The following is a 26,909-nucleotide window of genomic DNA, read 5'->3' as shown; positions in this document are numbered from 1 at the left end:
TAAAAAGTTTTTTTTTTATAATTATAATATTGTAAATATATTTAAGTGAGCCATGTGCATAGGCAACCACATATACTCTGAAAATGACATTCAAGTGATGGTTGCGAATATAAAGTGGGATTATTTGTTAATTTAAAATGTTTAGTTTATATGTAGTTACGGATTTAAAATAGTGTAGTTTATTAATTTAGGTTGTTTAAATTACATATAAGTTTATATTCTGATCTGAAAAGCCTAAATGTCAATAAAATTCTCAATAGAAAAAGAATTCTCTAGAACACGGAAGATAACCTTGTTTGCGAAATAGAGTATTCGAGAAAATTCATATATTTAGGAGATAGAACAATTCGAACATGATTTCTTGCCAGATGATTCTGGAATATTGAAAAGATATAAATACTCGGTGATTTGGATTCAAAAGGGTTAGTCAGTCAGTAAGACAGAAGACAGTTACTATGAAGTCAGTATAAACTCAGACAGTCATTCAGTCAGTAAGCAGTCAGACAATTAGATATTAAAAAGACAGACACAGTTAGTTACAGTTAGTGATTAGGAAGAAAGTATAAAGTATGCAATAATCAGTGATTTAGTAGTAAAATTTGATAGTATTGGAAAGTATATTAGAAGAATATTATTGAAGATTAAAAATTATGTTATGTATAATTGGTGATTGGATAATGGAAGAAAGTATTAATTGAAAATTAAAATTATATAATATATTTGGTGATTGGATATTGGTATATTAAAAAGAAGAATAAATATAAATGCTATTAAGAAGAAAAATATTTTAAATTGGTGGAAGCTGATAATTGGAAAAAGGAATTTCACAAAAACAAGGATAACCGAGGCTGAGAACGAAGACATTGAGTGGTGATTAAAATCTATCTAGTGGAGAACAGTTTCATTTAGGCATTCAGTGACAGAAAGGTACAAAATTTTGTTAATATAATTTAGTTAGTGTCATAACAATTTCAATTTTAAAGATAGTTTGTTTAAAATTTACATTGTCTATATAATTTAATTAGTTTCATAAGAATTTCAATTTAAAGATAGTTTATTTTAAATTTACATTGGCTGTTAAATATATATGTGTGCTTCATAATAGATATAATAAAGATAATTCCAAAAAGTGCTTACAAACTAATTCTTTGAGAACCGCGATAAAAACCCTATATAAATATATTATTGAAAAACACTCATTGCTCATTAAAACATCATTCACTAATAATACATCATCACAATATATATATATATATATATATATATATATATATATATATATAATATATATATATATATATATATATATTGGATTTGAAATTTCCCGCGTTAAGTAGTTTTAGTTTTTTGAAAAACCATTGTTTTGGCGACGTTTCAGCAAGGTCACACTTGCCATTGTCAAGTCAGATTAGATCTGCGTCTTCTTCATGTTTCAGGAGTTCTCCTGAAACTATTAAATAATAAACAAAATAAAATGTAATTATACAATTTTAAATATTAAATTGTGAAAGAATGGTGGGCGATAAAGCATTTTTAATACGATTTTCCGACTCTAAATTCGCAAACTAAAATGCACATAATAGAGGTAATTTTACCAAAAAATTTTTTTTATCGTTGGCCTGCATTATTATTTACATTACACCATGTTTCAGAATTCTCAATACTTGGAACAATACTTTCAATGATTACAACAAAATACTTATTAAGACTGCTCTATTTCAACGTTATAGATTATAGAGTTTGGCATATCTCTGTTATTATTGTTAATTAGTTTTTCACATTTTTGTTTTGGATTGTTTTTATACCTATCAATTTTGTTAAAATTGAACCGCTCTTTTTTAAACATTTATAGGTAAAAAACTTACTTTACTACATAATTAAAAAAAAAGTTTAATTTATGCTAATCCCTAGAGTTTCCAAAGAGAAATTTGTTTACAAAGCACGTGGTGTTCGTGTGTATTAAGGTATAAAAAAATTGCTTATTACAAGCTTAAATTTTTATTTTAAGAAGATCTTTTAGGAATTAAATCATTCCATCATCAGTTAAATAAAAAGTTGTTAAAAAACATTGTATGGCCACTTAAAAAAACTTTCGAAGGACATCCGTATTAAAATATAATCCTCATGGTTTTATCAAGGTAAATGCAATAGACTTAACTTATTGATTATTAAAAACTGATAATGGGGGCATCTTACATGACCCCCTGTAGCTGGTGAAGTTGAAGCTGGTGAATCAGAGGTGATGTAAGTCGAAAAAACTTCACCAGCTACAGGGGGTCATGTAAGATGCCCCCATTATCAGTTTTTAATAATCAATAAGTTAAGTCTATTGCATTTACCTTGATAAAACCATGAGGATTATATTTTAATACGGATGTCCTTCGAAAGTTTTTTTAAGTGGCCATACAATGTTTTTTAACAACTTTTTATTTAACTGATGATGGAATGATTTAATTCCGAAAAGATCTTCTTAAAATAAAAATTTAAGCTTGTAATAAGCAATTTTTTTTATACCTTAATACACACGAACACCACGTGCTTTGTATTCAACAGGTATACTAGCCACTCCTGGATATATCCACTTCATGGTTTGTTCCAGTTTCACTTTTAATTAGAAATTTGTTGATCAGAGAGATTAGAAATTTGGGTTTTTGAAAAGGTAGGGAGTCAAATAAAATTGGGAATTTGGATAGCAAAAATTCAAGGAAATTGAGATGTCGGTTGACTATAATGTAACTTAAAATATGTCTGGTCCAGAAGAGGGAATATAGGAATAGGAAGAGGGCTATTGGAATATTGAGGGAAATACGAGGTTAGCTAAAAGTGGCGGAGGAGAAAAAGGGCAGGTGATTCTGAGTTTTTAAAGAGCGAAGTTGTCTATAATTAGTAAAGAAAAGTGAATTGGAGGTTTTTTCAAAAGTATAAAGATTCTTTCTTTCTTTCTCCCCTTCCTTTTACCCTATTAGGGTGTCGGAATTGGGCTAGCTATTTTAATTTCCATTTACCCACCCCTTCCATTCTTTTCTGTTTCCTGCCATTATTTTTAATTCTTTGAGTGATTTTTGTTTAAGTTTTTCCGCCTCTACTACTTGCTGTATCCATTTTTTTCTTGGTCTACCTCTTTCAGATGCCCATACCACTTCAATTGTCTCTTTGCTATTTTGTTCATTATCGATTCCTGGTTGGCCATTCTCCTAATAGTCTCGTTGCTTAATCTATCCCATTTTGTCTTTCCAACTATCCTTCTTAGATGTCTCATCTCCATTGCGTTCATCCTGCTCTTATGTTTTTCCAGAATTGTCCAGTTTTCACTTGCATAGAGCACAGTCGGTATCACTATTGTGTTATATATTTCTATTCTTGTTTCTCGTGCAAATTCTCTTTTTCCCATTATTGGGGCTAACGAATAATATAACTTGTTTGAGTTTTTTGCTATATTTGTTATTTCTCAGTCTATTTTTCCGTCATTAGTTATTATACTTTACAGATATTCGTAAGTTGTTACTATTACCAATTCTGAGTTTTTACATTTTATCTTTATTTGATTATCTTCCTTATCTCCTTTGCCGCTGATTATCATTATCTTACTTTTTTCCTCGTTTATCTCCATTTTTAGTTCTTCTATTTGTTCTACCCATATATCCATTAGTTTCTGCATTTTATTCTCGGAATCTGCTATTAGTACTATGTCGTCTGCATACATTAAGAACTCTATTGTTACCGGTTTTAATCTGCGGTAACCTATTATTAAAAACCCTGGTAGAAAAAACTAACGAATATAACCGTCCCTTGGCATTGATATTTGTAGACTTTAAAAAGGCGTTTGATACAGTGGAACTACCGTCCATCTTAAGAGCACTACAAGATTGCAGGGTCGACCACAGATATTGTAATATAGTTAAAAATATATATGAAAATGCCACAACAACCATAAGTCTACATTCAGCAACTAATAAAATAATGATAAAAAGGGGAGGCAGGCAAGGTGATACCATTTCACCAAAGCTGTTCATTACCGTTCTTGAGTATGCATTTAAAAAACTAACATGGCAACAGAAAGGAATATCCATCGATGGAGAAAGATTAAACCATCTACGTTTTACGGACGATATCGTGCTTCTGTCAGATAATCTGGGAGAGATCAAAGACATGCTCCAAGAACTGAATGACATACTACAAGAAACTGGGCTGGAGATAAATTTCGAGAAAACCAAAATGATGACCAATATGGTTCCCAGCGAAGAGATACAGATCAATAACAACAAGGTAGAATTAATCGATAAATACACATACTTGGGTCATGAAATTAGAATAACCAGAGACAACCAAACCTGCGAGTTAAATAGACGAATCACGTTGGGATGGGCGGCATATGGAAGGATGAGAGACATTTTTAAAACAAATACCCCAATTCACCTGAAAAGGAAGGCATTTAACCAATGCATCTTACCAGTCTTGACCTATGCAGCAGAGACCCTAACTTTAACGAAAGCTACTGCCGAAAAACTGAGGGAAACACAAAGGCGAATGGAGAGATCAATGCTGGGCCTGACCTTGAAAGATCGCGTGAGAAATGAGGAGATACGCCGACGAACTGGCGTAGACGATATTATACTGCGAATCAATAAACAAAAGTGGAGGTGGGCTGGACATGTTGCTAGAATGGAAGACGGAAGATGGACGAAGAGATTATTGGAGTGGAGACCAAGAGCCGACAAGCGAAGTCGAGGCAGACCACCCACCCGATGGACCGACGACCTAAGGAGAATAGAAACAAACTGGATTGCAGCAGCTAGAGATAGAGAGAACTGGAGACGTTTGGAGGAGGCCTATATCCAACAATGGATGTGAAAATGGGGCTGGATGATGATGATGAACCTATTATTATCTGTAGTTGATTAGTTCTGAGCCTAGTGTTGATGTTAATGGTTTGTGTTTGTGTTAATGGGCCTCCGTTTGTATTGACGTTGTCTTTTATTTGGAAGGCTCAGTGCTGCTCCAATACAAAGTATCGTGTATAAGTGCTACTGCACCTAACAAAGGCCGAGCATTTTCATTTTCCATTGTATTAATTTTCAAGCAAAAATTAATAATACCAAATCAAAAATGTAAGGTTAGAAATGATCTTTAACGCCAACGCCAACCGAAAGTTTATAAATGCAGTATATGATAGCCAGCGCCAAGGTCAACGGCGAACGTCAGCGCCAACGCCAACGTAAAGTTTATAAATCAGCCTTCAGTTTTAAAAGTGATGATAGTGAGGAGCCAGCATAGATTGTTCCAGTTAAGTAGACGCTTGCTTTTAACTTTAGAAAGTTGGGTTTTACTAGTTATACTTCAAATTTACTAGATTAAGAAAAAACATACAGGGATATTTTGGTGTAAGGGTATATCCTGAAAATTAATTTATTTGAACAAAGTTTTATTAACATTTTTTTTTTTGTAATTTTTTGATGAAATTTTTAGCTTTAAAACTTTATATTTTTTTACACAGCCTATAAATAAAATGTTCATTCTATTTTTGCCTACATTTTAAAAATAAACATAAATTTATTATCTCAAAAGAAAACAAACGAGAAGAATGTAGAATGCAAGAACTACCATGCACGGCATTTACCTAATATTTTTGGCTCCTCCTCTGCCATAAAGGAACACATCTCGAGGCGATCTGAACTGCTGGGACTCGTCTATTCCTCCCATTCCTGCTGAAGTTCCCGCACCGACGGTGCGTGATGCGATGTTGCCGAACCTTCTGGAGCACGGCCCTTCGCCGAAGGGCTCGCCGTCTAAGTGCAGGTCGACGAATTCGTAGAGGGCCTTGAACGCGACGGGTCTGGAATTTAGGGCTTTATTAAACTTTATTTATTTTCGGCAGTACGAGCATTCTTCGCGGAATATTTTTTAAAAGGATGTGTGGTAAAGTTCTAAATTTGTTTATGTGAATTTTTATTTTTGATTCACTGAACAGGATGGTTTTAGGAAAATGGTTACCGTTTCGTAAATAAAACATCCTAATCTGTAGGTGAACAACGTATCATGCATTAGTATGGAACAGTGGAATATAAAATGGGGAATGCTAATTTAAACCATTCGGATTACACTCTCTAAGATGAACATAATATGCTCATCCTAAATATCTACTGTATTAAAAAACTTATACAGAAGTAAAACACTTCACATTTGCATTTAGGTATAAAACATATAATTAAATTTTTTTTTTTAAAAGTCTTAGATATTATCATTTAAATAAATAAATAAAATTAATTAAATATTATCGTTTAAATAAATTTAATTCTAACTAAAGGTTTTCATTAATAAGATATTAGGTCCAAACCTTCAAGTCAATGTACAGGACAAAAAAGAAAAGGCCCCCAGTGCCCAGCACTTCCCAGAGACTTGATCACGGCAGCGATAAAACAACTAACGGAAGGGGGGGTGCTAAGAATCCCTGGGTAAGACCCGGCTGCCACAAGATGACAATTTGGCTATGCTCCTACAATATTCGAACACTGACGGACGACAATAGATTCCCAGAAATAGAAAGTGAACTAAAGGATATAAAATGGGATATCCTTGGTATATGCGAGACCAGAAGAAAAAGTGATGAGTATATAATACTAAAAAATGGCACACATTTTATGCATAAAGGTGGCGAATACACGGGAGTGGGATTCTTGGTAAAACAAAGCCTCACACAGTGTATCGAAGAATTCAAGCCCATATCAGACAGAGTAGCATATCTCATCATCAGGATTAATAAAAGAACCACTCTGAAAGTGATCCAAGTGTACGCTCCGACCAAAAGCCACGACGATGAAGAAGTAGAAATATTTTATGATGAAATAAGAACAGCTATAGATACAAATAAAGCAAATTACGAAATACTATTAGGAGATTTAAATGCTAAATTGGGCAAAAAAGAGGAAGATTACGAACATTTAATTGGTAACTATGGCTACGGGAAAAGAAACGATAGAGGGGAAATGCTTCTCAATTTCATGAATGAACATAACATGTACTCAATGAACTCCTTTTTCAATAAAAAACCAAGCAGAAAATGGACATGGATAAGCCCCGATAAAAAGACAAAGAATGAAATAGATTATATCTTAACGAAGAATAGAAACCTAGTAGAAGACGTATCAGTATTAAATCAGTTTGACCTAGGAAGCGATCATAGACTAATAAGAACAAAACTAATAATTAACAAAAAACTAGAAAAAAAAAGAATACATGAAAAAAGATACAAATGGACATCTGAAGAAATCAAAAATAATGAATTTAATAAAAAGATAGCGCATGCATTAAATCAAGTTAGCATGCAGCAGATAAACGCCAATGATATTGATGATTTGAATAACCTTATTACCGAAACAGTGAATAAAAGCCTTCTGCAACTGAAAAAACCAAAAACAACATACAATGAATTAGACAAAGAAATATTACAACAAATAAAAAGAAGAAAGATCTTAAATAAATCTAACAAAAGGGGAACCGACGAATATAGAGAACTTAATAGGCAGATTAGAAAAGGAATCAGACAACAAAAAGAAAAGAAAACAAAAAATTAATAACAACAACTATTGAAAAAAATAAATAAGAGTATGAAATGCCTCAGACCAACACTAGGACGACGTCAGATGATATTATTAATGGGAAACGACGAAAAATCAACCACAACTAGAGAAAACATACTGACACGAATAGAATAATTTTACACAGAACACATCAACAAGATGATGAGATGAGACCAGCACGGAAATTAATAAAAAATGTTGGATTAGAAATAATGCCAAAAGTAACAATTTTAGAGGTAACTATAGCATTGGAAAACATGAAGAGAAATAAAGCTGCAGGAGAAGATAGTATTACCACAGATATGATATTAGAAGGAGGTAAGGAACTAATTGAAATTGTTTGTGGACAGTTGTTTACATCAGGGCAAAGTCCCTAAGAGCTGGAACAACTCTAAAGTAATCTTATTACACAAGAAAGGTGATAGTCGAAAATTGGAAAACTACAGACCCATCAGCCTACTGTCACACCTGTTTAAAATACTCACCAAAGTCATAACTACTCAACTAACAAGGAAATTAGACGAATACCAACCATATGAACAGGCAGGTTTTAGAAAAGGCTATTCAACTTCCGATCACCTGTTAACCACAAAAATATTAATAGAAAAATGTAACGAATACAAGTTTCCAGTTTTCCTAGCATTTGTAGACTACGAAAAAGCTTTCGATACCATAGAACACACGGCCGTAATAAACGCAATGCAAAATTGTAGAATAGACAGCAATATTAACTTAATAAAAGAAACTATGAACCAAGCTACAGCTACATACTACCTAAATGAAAATGAACACACGAACCCTGTACCATTAAACAGGGGAGTCAAACAGGGAGATACTTTATCACCCAAACTGTTCACCTTAGTTTTGGAGGACGTTTTTAAAAACTTAAATTGGAAATATAAGGGAATAAACATCAATGGCCGCTACCTCAGTAATCTACGATTTGCAGATGACATAATGCTGATAGCTACTGACCTACAAGAAATGCAAACCATGCTTTTAGAACTACATACCGAATCTTCTAAAATAGGACTGAAAATGAATTTAAACAAAACAAAAGTCATGCACTCCGAAGACACCGTGACAATAATAAACGATAAAGTTATAGAAAAAGTTGAAGAATATATATACTTAGGACAAAAAATAATACTAAATAGAGAAATTTAAACTGAAGAAATAAAAAGAAGAAGAAAGTTAGCTTGGGCAGCATTCGGTAAACTGAACTATATACTCAGAAATCAACAAATTTAATTACATCTTAGATCTAAAGTTTTTGATGCATGCATTATTCCGATATTAACTTATGCGGCACAAACATGGACAATCACAAGAAAGAATATGAATATACTTAGAGTCACTCAACACGCGATAGACAGAGCAATGCTAGGTATATCACTTAAGGACAAGAAAACAAAAACACATGGATAAGACAGAAAACCAAAGTCACCGATGTGGTGCAAAAATCATTAAAGTTGAAATGGGAATACGCTGAAACACAAAAGACCCAGAGGCAGACCTCCTATGAGATGGACAGATGATCTGAAAAGGACTGCAGGGAAAAATTGGCTACAAGTAGCGTACAATAAAAAACAATGGAAAGGAAGACTTGAAGAGGCTTATGTTTAGATGTGAACGTGAATGGCTAGACGAAGAAGAAGAAGAAGGTATTATTACAAAAAAATTTATATTAACTTTAAAAATTACATTAGTCTCTGAACATACCCATACCTCGTCATGTTAATGCTGTCTTCTTGAATTATATTTCCTGGCACCTCAGTCAGTTGGTCTGTGTCGTTTTAACTGACAAGAACCACGTGTTCAAGTCGAGCAAAGAAACATGTTGCTCTTTAAGTATTAAATTTTTATCCAATGTCATCGACCTAGAGTCACATTAGAATTTAAATTTGGAACAATGTAAAATTATATATTGATGTCACAGCTACAATTTTAGTGTTATCTTCAATTACAAAAGAAGGCACTCAGGATGATCTGATCTAGATTGAAAAAGTCACGTTATGCTCCTGTATAAATTTTGACGACACTTTTTAAAAAAGTTTTAATTACATGTTTTATATCTAAATACAAATGTGAAGTGTTTTACTTCTGTATAAGTTTTTTAAACGATGAAATACAGCCAACTACTGGGATTTTCCCATTAATTTTTATAAAAAGATTAAATTTTGGAAGGACTTTTTGTAAAATGGGGTGAAATTGATCCAAAGGGTAAAATTGATAATTGCGAATATTTCTGAATATTTTAATTTTCCCTGAGATCTAAGAAGCTTAACAAACGGTTGACAACGTCGCTTTAGTTAGTAAACACTAGCGTGAAACCTGTGATTGTTTAGTTGAAATAAGTATATTTTTATGAAAAAAAGCTTTTTTTAATTATGGCTATATTTTTGATAAGTTTCTTTAGCTTCCTAACTTTCCGGTGCCCGAAAAAAACTACAAAAAAATGTGCGATTTTAACTAATTACCTTACTTAATAGTTCTCTGTCAACACGTAAACATGCTATTTTTCAGGGTATCATAATTTAGGCGGGAAACTTAAAAATTCACAAACAGGCTAATTTAATCAGGTCCGTGGGGCGAAATTTATCTCCACCGGGGGCGAATTTGATAACATTTTCTCTGAAGAAATCTTAAATTAGTACTTTCTATTCAGAAAAAATGATTCGAAGTTATATAAAAAAACTTGGTGCTCGTCCACATAAGGACTGTGACCAAGTAAGGGTTAAAAATATCCTACAGAAAGTTCTTGAAGAAGGATGGTCGTTACGTCGCGCTGCCGAAGAATATAAAATTCTCTTTGGAACCCTTAATAACCGCTATAATGGCCGACATTAAAGAAAAAATGGTGGGTAGACTGTATTTTTCGCGAACAAGGCAAAAACCATTATACAGGTGCTGCAATATGCGGTAAGTGGGGATTTCCCCTTGACTTGCGAGATATAAAATATTTAGCCAAAAGTGTTTTGGATAACCAGGGTTGGCAAGTGCCTCTTTTCAAAAACAATTTACCTGGAACTGACTAGGTAAATTTATTACTGAGATGGCATAAAGGAAAAATTACTTAAAAAGTGGCAAACAATATTAAAAGACCTAGAGCTCATATTTCAAAAGAAACTTTAGTTACCTACTACGAAAATCTGCGTAGAGAGCATACAAAGAAATTTTTTTAACCTTAAAAAAATTGTTTAATTTACTAATGTTTGTATTTTGAGAACGATTTCCGAAGTGGAAATTGAAACGTCAATACACGTACTTTAACCTTTAATTGTGGCTTATTCCCATTTAAATAGTAATTACTTTAAAATGCCACAAGAAAAAATAGCTTCAGAACAATATTAAGAAACCAATTACCAAGTCCTTACTTTGGTATACGCTCCGTCTTACATATCCTTCACGAGTCTTAAGTACTTCTCAGGAGCTCATGCCTCTTTTATACATCTCCATGGCTCTTATCTAGGAACTGTGTCGTACCACAAGATCCCCAATATGTATAAATAAATTGTTCTTAAGATGTTGGGGATTTCTTCTCGCTATTTTTTCACTATAAATGTAATTAAACCAACTTGTACTATTTAATTTTATTGCAATACATAAAATGACTTTACAACATCCAACAATTAAAACCAACATGTGTGTTAATCGATTGCTATTAAGGAATTCGCAACACATACACACACATATCTCGTTCGTTGCTGTTCATTCCGTGGGATAACTGCCCGCGCACTCTTGCCGCCACTACCAAATTTTACCTTCTTTAGGAAAACGTCTGAACACAAGATCTATAAATACCAAATGTAGCTTTCTTTTCTTCTCACAGTATTTCTTTATCAACTCTCTCAAAAAAGAAAACAAGAAATACGTTATCCTCCTTCCTGGTACAAACCCAAATTGTTCTTCCATTATCGATATCTCTCTTCTATAGAATCTTCATAACATCTTATGATCCCATCACACTCTCCTTCCATGTATTTTGATTCTACTCATCATTTCCCATAACGAATCAACCCTTTTATCTCCTAGAGCCTTCCAAACCTCCACAGTTATTAAATAAGGCCTTACGACTGTACTATTAAAGCCTTGTCTACATCATCTCTCGTTATATCCGGTAATACATACTCATTTGGGGTCCTGCATTCCCTATTTTCCCACTGGTGTTCTTCATTTCGAAAGTACTAATACAATCGTTGCTTAATTTTAACATCTTAACATTTTAAAATTTAAGGTCTTAACACTGTTTTATCCGTACTCTTACTCTGCTATATGTAAGTCAAGTCCTTTGATGACTTGGCCTTTTTTTTAGCAATGTTGTAGAACTTTTTCATCCTCTCGGATGTTTCAAGCTCTTCACATAGCTTTACAGACGATCGTTCCTATAGCGCGCCCTGCTGCCTTATATGTTGCTTTGTACGTTTCCTGATCTTTCTCTCTTTAAGACCTCTCATACCTCTTTCTAGCTATTTTCTTTTCGCTAACCTTCTTTTACTATATCGTTCCACCACCAAGTTTTCTTATTCCAAGGAGTAGTACCACAACTTTGCTGTTGGCTTTCCACCAATCATTTACCGTATGTTTTTCCCCGAACTCTTTCAACACTCTACTCTTGAAGACTTTTGCCAAATCCTCATCCTTTAACTTCTACCATTTCCTGATTTCCTACTTGTTGTCTTTTCCACATCACTTTTATCTTCGTATCCACTATACCCGGTTGGTGTTGACTACCTACAAACTCACCCTTTAATAATTTACAAATAGTAACCTTTTTTAGCTGGCTTTTTCTACACAGCACAAAATCTAGCTGACTTTCTTTCTTCAGCGTAGGTAAGAGCGTATCAATCACAGCCAAATTCCATGTTATTGCAAATTTAATCACATTACTTCCTTCATTATTTCTTATTTACCTACTTCTACATTCTTACACACAATAACTCGATTGCCGTACAACGTTCTAATATTGTACTATTAAGGATATTAAACTATTTTAGTACTTGTGGTTTTATTTAGCTATTGTTCTACATTCAACCCCTTTACATCTTACAACATTCGTTTCCTGTACGTCCTATTCCATTCTGTTTAATTATTTTCTAGAATTTTTTTGCACTTTTATAAATTTCTAACATTTCGCGTAGCGACTTTTATTATCTTTTATTAAAAAATCTCTAAATATAATTAATATCGATTTAAAATATATGTTGTAATATATTACAAAAAAGTAAAGGAATTTCTACAGTGTCGGATATATTAAATTGGAAAAATACCAACTATCCCGGCTGAAAATGGCTAGAATTATATTACCAAGTTGGGAATGTGAACAGTATTACGTAGTATGGGTTTTGGAATATATACCACCGAGGATAGTCTTTATTTTTGTAATAATATAGTACAGATCTTACAAAATGTAAAAATATCTGATATTTTTGCGAAATACCAGATATTTTTGTTTATAAAGCACTACATTATATTAAACATGAATTTTACAATTTTACTTTTAAAAATAATTTTATTAGTAGAATCTAATAAAATTTTGTCATTTTTATATATATATATATATATATATATATATATATATATATATATATATATATATATATATATATATATATATATATATATATATATATAGTGATCCTTTCCCAAGTTAATATGCTCCTTTTCTAACTTGGCTGCACCGTACTGAAGACGACCAATAGTCAGAAATACGTATATACGGTTGCCTTCCATCTTATGCACATGTTTTATTATATTTTTTTTTCTTTGTTGCGAGCTATGCCGATATCTTTTACCTTTATTATATATATATATATATATATATATATATATATATATATATATATATATATATATATATATTGATTTATAGTATCAGCAATCGGTCAGGAAATAAAACTCTATTTGTTCAGTCTCAATATTTCGTCACGATTTTGTGACTTCTTCAGGAGAAAACTGTAAATTTATTAGAATAATTAATTATTATATGTAAACAAAGTGAATATTTTAATACTTACAACTGTAAGAATAAAAATTTAAATTTTTTTAGCATATCTAAATAAATGATATATTTGTTTGATTTTATTTAGGAGTTATGGTAACCGCAATATTTTATAGAGTGAATTCCCATCGTACAATTTTTAGTGAGTAGGTTAAATTTATTTTTTCTTCAAACGTCAAATAATGATGACATTACTTATCTAACTTGATCCTGTCAGAGTTTGATGTCTCCGCCGGCAGCAGTTTTTTTTCCCATTTCTTTACGGCGGAAGGAAAAATGTTGTCATGGCAACAATATGAAACATGTCACAAACCAACAATACAAATGTCATTAACAACAATTAAACATCATTTTTATTTATAGTAATATTAAAAGTACAATTAGTTAATGAGGCATTTTCAAAATTGAAACCGTGCAAAAATGTTCCCGACTCTTGATACGCATTGGTAATTGTTGATGATACTGATGATCGAGAACAACTTTCAGCAATCATTCCAACGTGCTACTGCATCATTAGTCGCGGACTCAATTTCGTTTAGGTTTTCCATTTTCGCACTAAATTTGCGCTTGCGGTTGCAACAACAATAAGCTGTCTTTAGTAATTGCAAACAACTGTCAAACAACTGTAACCGGGGAGACGCAAATCCCACCGACGACTTAATTATTTTAATTTCTAACATCTAGACGACTTTGATAGTTGTCACAGTTAATTTCGAGTAAAAATAGCGTATGAATTGTACTATTTATGGTTGAAAATTGCTACGTTTGAAGAAAAAATAGTATACTTTATTCGGCAAAGAAGTGACTTTTCTTGACTTGCCCTCTATTACGCGCCTCACTTCGTTCGGCGCGTAATATCGGGCGCGTCAAGAAAAGTCATGCTTCTCCGCCTCATAAAGTAATATACTATTAACCTACTCACTAAAAATTGTACAATGGGAATTCACTCTATAAAATATTGCGGTTACCATAACTCCTAAATAAAATCAAACAAATATGTCATTTATTTAGATATGCTAAAAAAATTTAAATTTTTATTCTTATAGTTGTAAGTATTAAAATATTCACTTTGTTTACATATAATAATTAATTATTCTAATAAATTTACAGTTTTCTCCTGAAGAAGTCACAAAATCGTGACGAAATATTGAGACTGAACAAATAGAGTTTTATTTCCTGACCGATTGCTGATACTATAAATCAATATTTAAAACAGTACGGTCGAAAAATAATTTGAAGTTTCTAAACATACTTGTGCCCTTGCAGAACATGCAATCAACACCAAACATACTGTGAATTTTGATGATGTTAGAATTCTCTGTAGTGAACGTAACCTTAATATCTGATATCAGCAACTTAAGCCAAATTTACCATGCACTAATACTACAAAATTGATTCTTCCGTATTCTACTTTTAAATTATTGGTTTCTTCTTCAACTTCTTTTATTATATCATAACATTTATGCTGGCATCTACAAAACTTTTCCTTAAATCTCACTAGCTGATTGTCAGTTCTGACATTCAAGCTTTCAAATACTTTATTTTGTATGATATGATCATAACAGTCAAGATCCCTAGCCTTGCCTTTGTTAATATAACATTTCAAAATTGACAATTACATTTTTTGATAGATTTTAAAATCAATCAATGTATTCAAAAGTTAAATTAAAAAATTAATATAAAATTACTTTAATTGGGAATCTTCCGGCGTTCTGTGTTTCTGTGTTTTTGCTGATTTAGTTAATAGATTAATTTTTGATGTTTCTTCACAATAATAACATCTTAATGCTACAGATCTTTTAAAGGTAAGATCATTTACTTAATTGTTTTTCATATAGAAGTATCGCTTATAATACTCTTTTAGATGAACTGATGATGCTCAATGAACATTGGGCGAAACGTCTTCAATAAATAGATAAAGTAGCACAACTCTTGTCTTTTTTATCTCCAAATTGATCGAAAATATCCCATTCACTTACGAGTGCACATTTTTATATATATATATATATATATATATATATATATATATATATATATATATATATATATATATATATATATATATATATATATATATATATATATATATAATCCTAAACTCCTTTACCCTAAGGTGTCGGGTGTAATGTCTTTAGTTAGTTGCATGTACAACTTTTCTCCATTGCTTCTTATTATTTGCTTGGTTTCTTACTTGTTCTTTGCTAATTCCTCTTGTTTGTAGGATTAAAGTTACATTATCGTTCCATATCTTTATTGGCCTACCCTTTTTTCTCTTAATTTGTCTTCTTGCTTCTCATCCTTGTTTAACTGATCTTTCTTGATTTATTCTAATGGTGTGTCCATACCATCTTACTTGGACCTGTTCAATTTTCTTAATAATTGGTAGGATCTTAAGACGTTCTCTAACTTCCTCATTTCTAATCCTGTCTAATCCGATTATGTCCATTATTCTTTTAAGAAACTTAATTTTTATGCTCTGTTCTTTCGATCTTAATTTATTAGCAAGCGTCCAACTTTCACTTCCAAAAGTTAAAATTGGCACAAACACCTTATAGATACAGCATATACAAGGAATAATACGAGGAAAATAACAATACCATACATAAAAGGGTTATCGGAAAAGCTTAAAAGGATAGTAAATAAATTCAACATTTCAACAACATTCAAAACAACAAACACGTTGAGATCTATTTTGTTAAAAACCAAACCTAACAATGAACAAGAAAGAAATTGCATTTATAAAATACCTTGTGAATGCGATCAGTTTTATTTAGGTGAAACATCAAGGCCATTAAATGTTAGAATAAGTGAACATCAATCCTATATTAAAAATGAAGAATTTGATAGATCTCAAATATGTAAACACGTATGGGATAATGAACATAGGGTTCAATGGAATGATTCAAATATAGTCCTAAAAGAAACGGATGGTAAAAAGAGAAAAATCAAAGAAGCGGCTCTAATTATGCTAAATGAGACCAATTGTGTCGCGAATTCCTCGGCAGAATGTAGTAGGATCTGGTTACCCATATTGAAAGAGGAAGTTATTAAAAGGAAAATACCAGTATTGGTAAGTCAGTAACATATAGAGAATACATCATTTATGTTTTTTAAATAACAAACATATAAAATCAGAATTTGGTGTTTATTGAAGGTAAACTAAATGCACGATCACATACTTACCATGTCGGGATAGTATTATGAGGTTTTTTTCCTGGTTTTTCCTCATAATTTACTATGGAATCACTAACAGGAGAATTTTACTGTCATCATGGCATGTATTTGTCTTTTTAAAGACGAATTACAGGTTATGATCTTTTCTGACGGATATTCTCAAGTTAAAGTTGATTTCATGTAATCGAAAGAACTATCTTATAAGTAAAGTCGTCCAAGGAACGCATCTCAACAATATTGGCAATATCATTCTAAAGTCGTTTACTTTAAAATGTATAATGTATGTCTGAATTGTCAATATAGATGAGTCAGATAAAATTAAAATATTAGAAGAATTTTTCACTAAGTAACAGAAAACAAAATTTGTTTAATTTACTAATGTTTGTATTTTGAGAACGATTTCCGAAGTGGAAATTGAAACGTCAATAAACGTATTTTAACCTTTAATTGTGGCTTATTCCCATTTAAATAGTAATTAAGTATTTATAGGTTTTGACTTGTTCGAGTGTATTTACGTTAATTTTTATCTTCGTTTGTTTTCTATTTTTTCCGCATACCATTCGTTTCCTCTTTATTAATCCTTAAATTTCATTTTTTAAAGATATGTAGAATAACTCCCACTTCCTTATCGTTTGGTGTTTTGCTCTCACCTTGTCTTATTTCAAACTTTTGTTAGAAATTCAATGCCTTTGTCGCCCATGTTTTGTAGCATTTACGCTGTGATTTTATCAAATCCAGTCACCTTACCTTTCGTTTCTGTATAATTTCTTTTATTTCTGTTATAGATATTTCGCCTTAATTACGGTCTTCTTGCTTTATCTCTTCTGGGTCTTTTTGGTTGCTGTCTACATCATTTTCTCAGTTTGAGTGGGAGACTGATGTCTGTGGAAGCTCTTACTGATGTGATTTTTACGGTAACCGTTTTGGATTAGGGCTTGTTTTGAACTAAAGGTCAGTAGGTCTGAGGCAGGTAAGGCGTATTAATCTGAAGACTGTAGAGTGTACTAATAACCCCTGCGCCAATCGCTTCGCCAATTTTTACGCTGGCCCCACGGCAAGCCACGTCACCTTCGACAGTATAAATGATCCTCTATTCCCAGCACCAGTAAGGCTTTGATAAGTGATTCTTGTAGTAGTGTCTGCGGACTCGGAAGACTGAGCGTGCGTTCATAACGAGGCGCCGACCCTCGCTCGGGCCATGGGATAGTATCATTTAATCGATTTTCGGTAAAATAAATGCATTACTTTAAATGCGAGCGTTCGCCGTCAGTGCTAATTATAGGCGAGGAGACGGTACGATGGTCTCCGTTATGAACGCACCCTGAGACGTCGGAAGCCCCGAGGAAGACATCGAAGACGATGTCGAAAGCTCGGCGTAATGATAATCAACACGGTTCAACCGGGAAGACTGGTGAGGTTAATTTAACTCTTAGCTAGAGTTAAGACTAGTGCAAAATTTAATCCATGTGCTTCTGGCTTTTTGTTTCTGTGTTTTTGTTGTAGCTTGTATCTTTTTATATTCGGGCAAGTTATTCAGAGTGCAGAGAATAATTTATTTAGTGACAGAGAAAAAAAAGACAGAAATCGAGAAAGCAATCAGAAAATAAGTGGCAGAAGCAAGTAAGGCAGCAGAATACTTTAACGATACAAAATGAGAAGGCAAACATCTAAATTTAGAAACGAAAACGGGCTTATATAAATTAGTACTTAAGCCTATCAAGATATACTTTGCTGAAACAGACCATAAACTAGCATAACAAGGATATACCAGGAGATATATGTAATGAGAATCTCACAAAGAACACCAGCAACGAGAATAATGGACAAATAAAGAATTAATAATGCAAATCACCAATAAAAGTCACCAATGGGAAAAAGAAGCAATCAAAATGAGATGGAATGAAAATATGTCAATAGAATAAAATGAAGTGTTAAAGAAAACAGGCAATATACCTAAATAAAAATACTAGAATAAGAATAAAAGTTAAAAACATCTCCTTTTATCGCACTCTAACACACCTCTCGTTAACTACATAATGCAATAATTATTCGTCGTGCTTATTTTATCATAATTAACTGTCTAATATGGCCAGATTAGTAAATAGTCTCTCTCTTTATCATGAACAATATACCGAGATTTCTATAGACGTACCGCAACGTTCAAATATCTCATTTAAGATCCATAGGTATAATTTCTGTGTAACGAAACTTCTCTGTTCATTGTAATAAACTTTATTTAGAACTCTAGATCAAATCTCGTACGTCTCCAAATCAAATTGCAAATTGCCAACTAAAACTGAAACAGTAGAAGAGGCGGAGATTGGGATATTATTTCCAGGAATTAAATTAAAACAAAACATTTACCTATTTCTTAATAAAACATTGCATCGAGTATATGATAAAAACATATTTTGTGTTTTGATAAGAGGGTAACTAAAACAAAATAAAAATAATACTGCACTACAGAGTAGATAAACTCATTTCTATTTTTTAACTATTTTTCTTGTCTCTATTAAATCTAATATTTTGTGGGTCCAACTTTGTAATTATTAATATAATAACCTTTTAAGGTAATTAATTACAGAATAGAATAGAAATATGCTTTATTATCACCGAAAATTGTACAATTTTATGGACAAAGCTCACAAAAAGTTAGACAAATATCAATTAAAATTTACAAAAATTACATAAATCGTCAATATTACAAAATAAAAGATAATAAAATACACAATCAATAGCAAAATTAAAAAAAAATGCAAATTACATAATTAGTTCGTAAGATTTTATTAATTAAACTTATTAGTTCGTTAGATTGCTGCATGTAATACCCAAATATATATTAAAAATACAAAGCACGTGGTGTTCGTGTGTAAAAAATGCTTATTAAAAGCTTAAAATTTTTTATTTTAAAGAAGATCTTTTCGGAATTAAATCATTCCATCATCAGTTTAATAAAAAGTTGTTAAAAACATTGTATGGCCACATAAAAACATTAGAAGGACATCCGTATTAAAAAATAATCCTCATGGTATTTATCAAGGTAAATGCAATAGACTGTTAACTTGTTGATTATTAAAAACTGAAAATGGAGGCATCTTACATAACCCCCTGTAGCTGGTGAGGTTTTATCGACTTACATTACCTCTGATCTGTTCTGGAGTCTTGGGCTAACTCTTCAGTGGGCTTCTTGGGCTTCTCTCAGTTAGCCCAAAGACTCCAGAACAGATCAGAGGTAATGTAAGTCGATAAAACCTCACCAGCTACAGGGGGTCATGTAAGATGCCCCCATTTTCAGTTTTTAATAATCAACAAGTTAACAGTCTATTGCATTTACCTTGATAAATACCATGAGGATTATATTTTAATACGGATGTCCTTCTAATGTTTTTATGTGGCCATACAATGTTTTTAACAACTTTTTATTAAACTGATGATGGAATGATTTAATTCCGAAAAGATCTTCTTTAAAATAAAAAATTTTAAGCTTTTAATAAGCATTTTTTATACCTTAATACACACGAACACCACGTGCTTTGTATTCAACAGGTATACTAGCCACTCCTGGATATCTCCGGTTTGTTCCAGTTTCACTTTTAATATTAAAAATACTTAAGTTACTTCTACATAAAAGTATTATAATGTCTTAGTTATTCTTTAAAAGAAACTCTTTTACTGAATAATATGGTCTTTCAGATAGATAGGCTTTTGTCAATTTACGGAACTTAAGAAAAGAAGTTGCAGATTTAAGTTGCAAAAGTGAGACGGTTGTATAATTTTTTTGTCGAATATAATATAGATTTCTTTACTAACTTAGTCGACGGGATGGGTAAATACACAAAAGGTTGAATTTCTGGTGGAGGTCATCATTAGATTTTGCTGAAAAAACATGTAGGTGTTAACGAATTAAGCAAACAGATTCCAAAATATATAAAGAGGGAAGAGTTAAAAGCCCATGATTTTTAAAGTAGCTTCTGCAATGTGTTATTCAACTAAGGCCAAGAAGATACCGTATTGCTCTTTTTGTAATTTAAAAATAACATCAGATTGGGCAGCTGTACTAGAACCCCAAAAGAAGACCATATCGAAGATGAGACTCGAACAAAGAAAAATATGTTACTTTGGACGATGCTCAATTGATTTACTTCAAAACAGATCTTATTGCATAGCAGACTGAGGCTAGTTTCTTACTTAACAAATCAATATGAAGGAACCATTTAAGGTTGCTGTCTGTAAAAATACGAAGGAATTTTACAGAATCGACGATACTGATCTGGCTTTTATTAAGAATCAAGGGTTGAAGAGTTCCTTCATGTAGTTCCCAGGGTATTGATGTCATTTATAAAGATAAGGAAAAGTTAGGGACCCAATACTAAACCTTGTTATTGTCCTAACCTATTCCTCAAGTAAGATTGAAACCAATTCAAAGAAATACCTGGAATTTCGTAGCAATTTAGTTTTCTTACCAAAATGTCGTTATTTACACAATCAAAAGCTTTGGCATAGTCACAAAAAACAGTGGCAGTGTAAAGATTATTGTTTAGTGCTTGATAGATCTTATGTAGTACAGAAAATACAGCATCACTGGTACGTTTCTTAGATAAAAATCCGAACTGAGTTTTTGATAAAATGTTGTTTTCAACGAGAAAGGACATAAGTCAGGGTTTTATAAGCCTGTGAATAATTTTGGCTTGGACCAGTAGTAAGGCAATAGATCTATAGTTGCAGACGTTTGATTTTTCACCACCCTTATAAAGAGGAATAATAATGGCTGTCTTTAGGCACTCTGGAACTAAACCTTTTCAAAGGAATAATTAATTAGTGAGACCAGGACTTCCAACACAATTTTTGGAAGATTTAAGAAAATTTTTATGGATAGTCCATCAGTACTACATAAAGATTTGCTTTTGATACTATTTATTGTTTGGATTAGTTTATATTTATCCACTTACATCTAATTGGAAAACCTAAAAAAATAATTCTAATTTGATGAAAATTTCAAAGTGAAATATCTTTCTCTCCTCTTCAAAAGTGACATGATGTGACATGATTGTGACCTGTCTACCTCGTCCGTACTTTCCAGTTTCTATTTCTATTTCTAACTTCTTTTGCCTGCTACCATAGTTGGAACTCATGCCACAAACACAAAACACAACTTTTCACAAAATTTACTTTTGAAAACTCCTAATTAGCACCATCGTATCAGAAAAACTGTAGTGTCGTCTCCGGGTGTTTAAACCACATTAACAATTTCTTCTCCTAACAGGACTCACATCGACCCTCAAACCTCTCTCTATATTTTCTAAACCAATCAGAACGCACAAATATCCCTCTCATTCCAGCCGTTTTCTAATGTGAATGTTGTCATAAAAAACCCACTGCTAGCAATTTCAACATTTCTAAAAATTTGTTCAATTTCTAAGAGAAGAAGATAAGTAAATATCTGCCTAAACTAATTCACTAATCCTATGACTGTATACATTTTCTAATCGTTCGTGGTACGCCTTATAATACACAGACACCTTTAGTTTATTCAAATTGTTTGTTTACAAAATTCTTATCTGCATAAAAGGTCGAACCACTGGTATTTGTCCTTTTTCCCGTGAATGTCCCCTTTGCCTATACACAATTGATCATCATTACCCAGCCCTTTGCGTCCACTGCTGGACATATGCTTTCCTCATTTTGTAGCAATTTAAAATTCCTTGGTATATATTAAAATATGTTTGCGAAAAGTTTGTTTATATTACGGACGCATATTCTTTGATATTTTTCTTTGATTTAAGCCTCTCGATACTACGTTTCAAACATCCATTTAGACCGCTGAGAAGGTTTCGCCGGAAAGATAATTGCGACACTCTCACTGAGGCGTGGTCAAGAGCGGTTGACTTCAGCGTGAGTCCAAATTTTTTGTCGAATTTGTAATATTTTCTGTTTTTCGTCCCTTTTCATCGAAAATATGTAGTGTATTGTGGCAGTTAATGGTTCAGTTACAGTTTTAAGTGAGGTTTTAAAAGATATCCACATGTTCTAGTTTCCTATTATTTTAAGAAGCCGAGTCTAAAGTTTGTGTTCCAGTGCCATTTTAACCTCACTTTTGTTTGTCCCTGGTCGTTATTCCAGACTATAGATGCAGTCGATTTGTTCGTGTGGCAAAAAGTGTAAGCCCAGTTCTTCCCCCAGAATTTCCAGTGAAGTCTAGTTTCCACCCCCAAAAGTAATTTAGTGAAATTAAGGTAGCTTTTGTGTTTAAATTTTAAAGGAAAAATAAACTATGATTCACTAATTCGAAAATACACTTAACATCCCTCATACCTGGTTTATATTTTACAAACTTAATATTACTGTATACAGGATGTTACGATTTTGTTGGTTGGTGATTTGATTTTTTTGTTTTTTGAAATTATACTTCTATACGCACGGTCGGCGTAGGAAATTTGCATGAGAGTGAATCTGTGAAACCATTACATATGTAAGATAATGAGTAAGAGAGAGACAGAAGATATATTTTCTCTCTTTTCCTCTCTCGAGAATAAATATTGATAAAAATGTTCCTTTTGTATATAGGTAGGTGGGGGTAAAAGTCCGCACTTTATATATATGCAATATTTGCCACACTTTTGATTGCAGTATACATATTAAATTTGTCAGGCCATTAGGATAACTAATGCCCTTAGCTCTAAATATAAAACAACAGCTAAACAGCTGTAAGAAAAAAAACTATAGCGGAAAGTACAATATTTTACAAATCGGATTCTTGCCCCATTAATTGGGGCAAAAGTCCGCATAGCGGATCTTTGCCCCCTTTGAATAAAAATAATTTTATAAAAATAAAAATTAACAACGTATCAAATAAAAATCTTTATTTTGTCAAAAAACATGATCTAAAAACTTATAAACATACAAACAAGTAAATATATGACCTAAACACAAAAAGATAAAAAATAAAAGAAATTTTTAAAAGCTGAAACACTTTTTAGGTTACAACTAGTGCAACATTAAATCACTTAAATCGGTTGAAAAGCTCACAAAGTCCTTAAATCTAGCAGAACTGCCTAGCAATGGCTTGGAAAGTTTCCTTATAATGTCTGTTTCAGTTTCTGAAAAACGCATTGTATTGGGTGCCCTTCTATAATAAATACCACTGTAACCCTCATCTACTATTACAGTAATTCGCATAACATACATTCGAAATGAGTCCTTGGTTTTGCCGTAAACTTTTACTATAGCAAACTCTCCTGGACTTAATTCGGATAATTCATTATCAGCATCACTTTCAGAAAAACTTGAATTGCTGCTACTATCATGAAGTGATATTTGCGCGTCCGAGTCAGAAGAATATTCATATTCCTTTTTATTTAGTATATTTTGTTTTTCTTCAAATACTTTTCTTACTGTATTTTTATTTTCCTTAATGCTTTCCTTCCTTTTTTTCTCGTTTATTTTGTATTTCTTCTCCAGCTCTGAGATTTCCATTTGCTCTTTATGTGGAGTAGATGTCAGAAGTGTAGATTTCAATCCTTTTCTTGTTCGTTTTCTCTTTTTTGTTAGTTTTGGCAACGGAATGATATCTGACGGTAACGTAGTAGACATTTCATTTTTCGAGCTTCCGGGTTTTGATTCCCGGTTACTTGAAATGCTAGCTCTATCTGGTAGATTTTCAACATTTCGTTCTTCTGCTTCACCACTTGCTTCTTCTGCTTTACTATTTAGTTCTTCTGCTTTGTCATTTTCCTGACTTTTGTCTTCGTCAAATACAATTCTTAATTGTGTATCTTTATTATTTCGGTCAAGATCATCTACTTCTTCTTGCTCTTGTTCAGTTACTGAAGAAGGTAAAAAATCTTCTTCAGTAAAGATATTTTCATCTAAAGGGAAAATACCTGTCATTTTAAATCCATTAACAGCTTTTTCTATAGTAGCAGTTTTCTCATAGGCCTGCTTAAATAATCCAGCGACGTGGTATTCTGTGACTACTTGACCGGGATTAGATGTGGTCCAATTATCACACAAATCATCATAGTAAGCTTTTAATGGCCTAAAAAAGTTTCTGTCCAGTGGTTGAGTTCGATGGCTGCTATGAGGTGGGAGACTGAGCAAATGGATGTTATTATTTTTTGCGTAAGTGATGGCTTCTAGAGTGGTATGGGATATGTGGTTATCCAAAATTAATAGCACTGGGCTTTCAGCGGAAGGATTTGTATATTTGCGAAAGTGCTCCAAAAATTGAAGAAACTTAACGGAATTCATGTATCCAGAATCAGTTACAGCCAAAACAGAACCAGTTGGAGCGTCCTTTATCAAAAGAGGATTTAGTCTTTTGCGTGCGAAAATAAAGAATGGTGGAACATAGTGTCCTGTTGCACTCATAGAACATGCAGCTGTCACAGTTCTTCCTTGCTCTGCAGCTACATTTTTTGCTACTTCTTTTTTTCCAGTGGGAGCAACATGTTTAGGTAATTTATTTGGCACTGTTTGTAGACCAGTCTCATCCATGTTGTAGATTTTATTCGCTGGAAATTTATATTTCTCCAAGACAGATTTTAAATTTTGAAAATACTGTGTCAATTGATGTTTGTTGAACCCCATGGTCCTAGCTACACTGGTTTTTCGTGGTGTACGTAGTGAAAGGCGGTTTCGTTTCATAAAATTTCTAGTCCAATCTCTACCTGCTAGTTTTGATTGCTTAGAAAATTGATGCTGAATACCATTTCGTTCTGCAAACTGATATGCCAGAAAACGAAGCGATTTTAGGGTGAGCCCATAGAAACGTAAGTCTAAAGCTTTACAATGGTCCACTATTTGCTTTTCCTGTTCTGGAGTAAATACAGGTCGAAATCTACCCAAGAAATTAACGCTTCTGTCCGCTTTTAGCCTCTTTCGAATGGTAGATTCATCATAGCCAAGAGTTCTACCTATTTCTCGTGTTGATAGACCCCTTTCCTTTAAATGTTTAGCCTGCATAAAAACATCGTCTGTAAATGGTCTTAGGTTCTCATTTTTTCTCTTGTACGTCCTAAAACAAAAACGTAATTTTTACAAACAAACAAACAAAAACGTAATTTATACAAACTTCTAAAAAAAACTTTATGAAATAAGTAAAATTCTAGATAATAAACAAAAACTTCCTTAATGAGGCAAAAATCCGCATGCGGATCTTTGCCCCTTCCGACATGCGGACTTTTACCCCAAAGTTCACTATTAATTTTAGCTAGGCTTGTTTGGAACAAACTAACCTCAAATTAAAGATTTTGTGTCTTAACATTATTTGCAATAAACCGGCTTACATAAATTAGTTAAAAGACTTTTTAGAAAAATAGTTTAACACATACAATCTTCAAAAGAATGAATAAAAAAATTAGATTAGAACAGCAAAATTTAAAACTTACCTCATATTTTCGTTAACTACCGCCGCACGAAACACGTGTATAATCTACAGCGCTGTTCGAAAGGTACTGACCGATCCATGTGTGAATCAAGTTAATATATTCGCTCTGTCATCTAGAAAGCGTGTGCGGATTCTTACCCCATGCGGACTTTTGCCCCCACCTACCTATATTTAATATTATATATATATATATATATATATATATATATATATATATATATATATATATATATATATATATATATATATATATTATATATATATATATTATATATATATATATATTATATATATATATTATATATATATATATATATATATATATATATATATATATATATATATATATATATATATATATATTATTGTGATATTTAAAGTCTTGGTGCGCCAAGCAATAATTAGCTAATTAATTTTTTTGATTAATTAAAATTATTTAAATGATATGATTATGACTCTATCACAATTTTTAATTCTTTTATCTCAGGGTTAAATTCGTGCTTCAATATCTATGCTATTACATGTGAAAGGTAAGGTCCAGAGAATACCGGAATAATAAAAAACACATATGATCTAACACTATATATTGAAATAAAAATAATGAAATAATTTACACTCAAAAGTTTTCAATAAACAAATCTCATATAAGGATTCTCAAAATTTTGTTCTCCGTACGTGAACAATTAAAATTTATGGTACAAACAATATTAATTGAAAACTCAAAATCCCAAACTATTCTAACTCTCCTAATCAAAATATTTATATCCTTTCT

General features: G+C 32.2%; 2 protein-coding genes across 2 annotated transcripts in view; both read right to left on the bottom strand.

Moving 5' to 3' along the window:
* The window catches only part of LOC140436490 (uncharacterized), a 246,691-nt gene that overhangs the window by 43,830 nt on the left and 175,952 nt on the right, over positions 1-26,909 (bottom strand). Inside the window, exon 8 of the mRNA XM_072525350.1 lies at positions 5,618-5,833. Within this exon, the coding sequence (XP_072381451.1) occupies positions 5,618-5,833 (216 nt within the window). The remainder of the gene's footprint in view (positions 1-5,617; positions 5,834-26,909) is intronic.
* Positions 23,737-26,287, bottom strand: LOC140437883 (uncharacterized). The gene is made up of 3 exons (XM_072527679.1): positions 26,139-26,287; positions 24,230-25,765; positions 23,737-24,022 (listed from the first exon to the last, which is right to left on the bottom strand). The coding sequence occupies exons 1-3, from the start codon at positions 26,141-26,143 to the stop codon at positions 23,737-23,739; spliced, it is 1,827 nt and encodes a 608-aa protein (XP_072383780.1). The 5' UTR covers positions 26,144-26,287.

The sequence above is a fragment of the Diabrotica undecimpunctata genome, chromosome 3 (assembly GCF_040954645.1).
Source record: "Diabrotica undecimpunctata isolate CICGRU chromosome 3, icDiaUnde3, whole genome shotgun sequence".
NCBI lineage: Eukaryota > Metazoa > Arthropoda > Insecta > Coleoptera > Chrysomelidae > Diabrotica > Diabrotica undecimpunctata.
The sequence above is the reverse complement of the archived record's forward strand: the minus strand, read 5'-3'. Positions and strand labels throughout refer to the sequence as shown.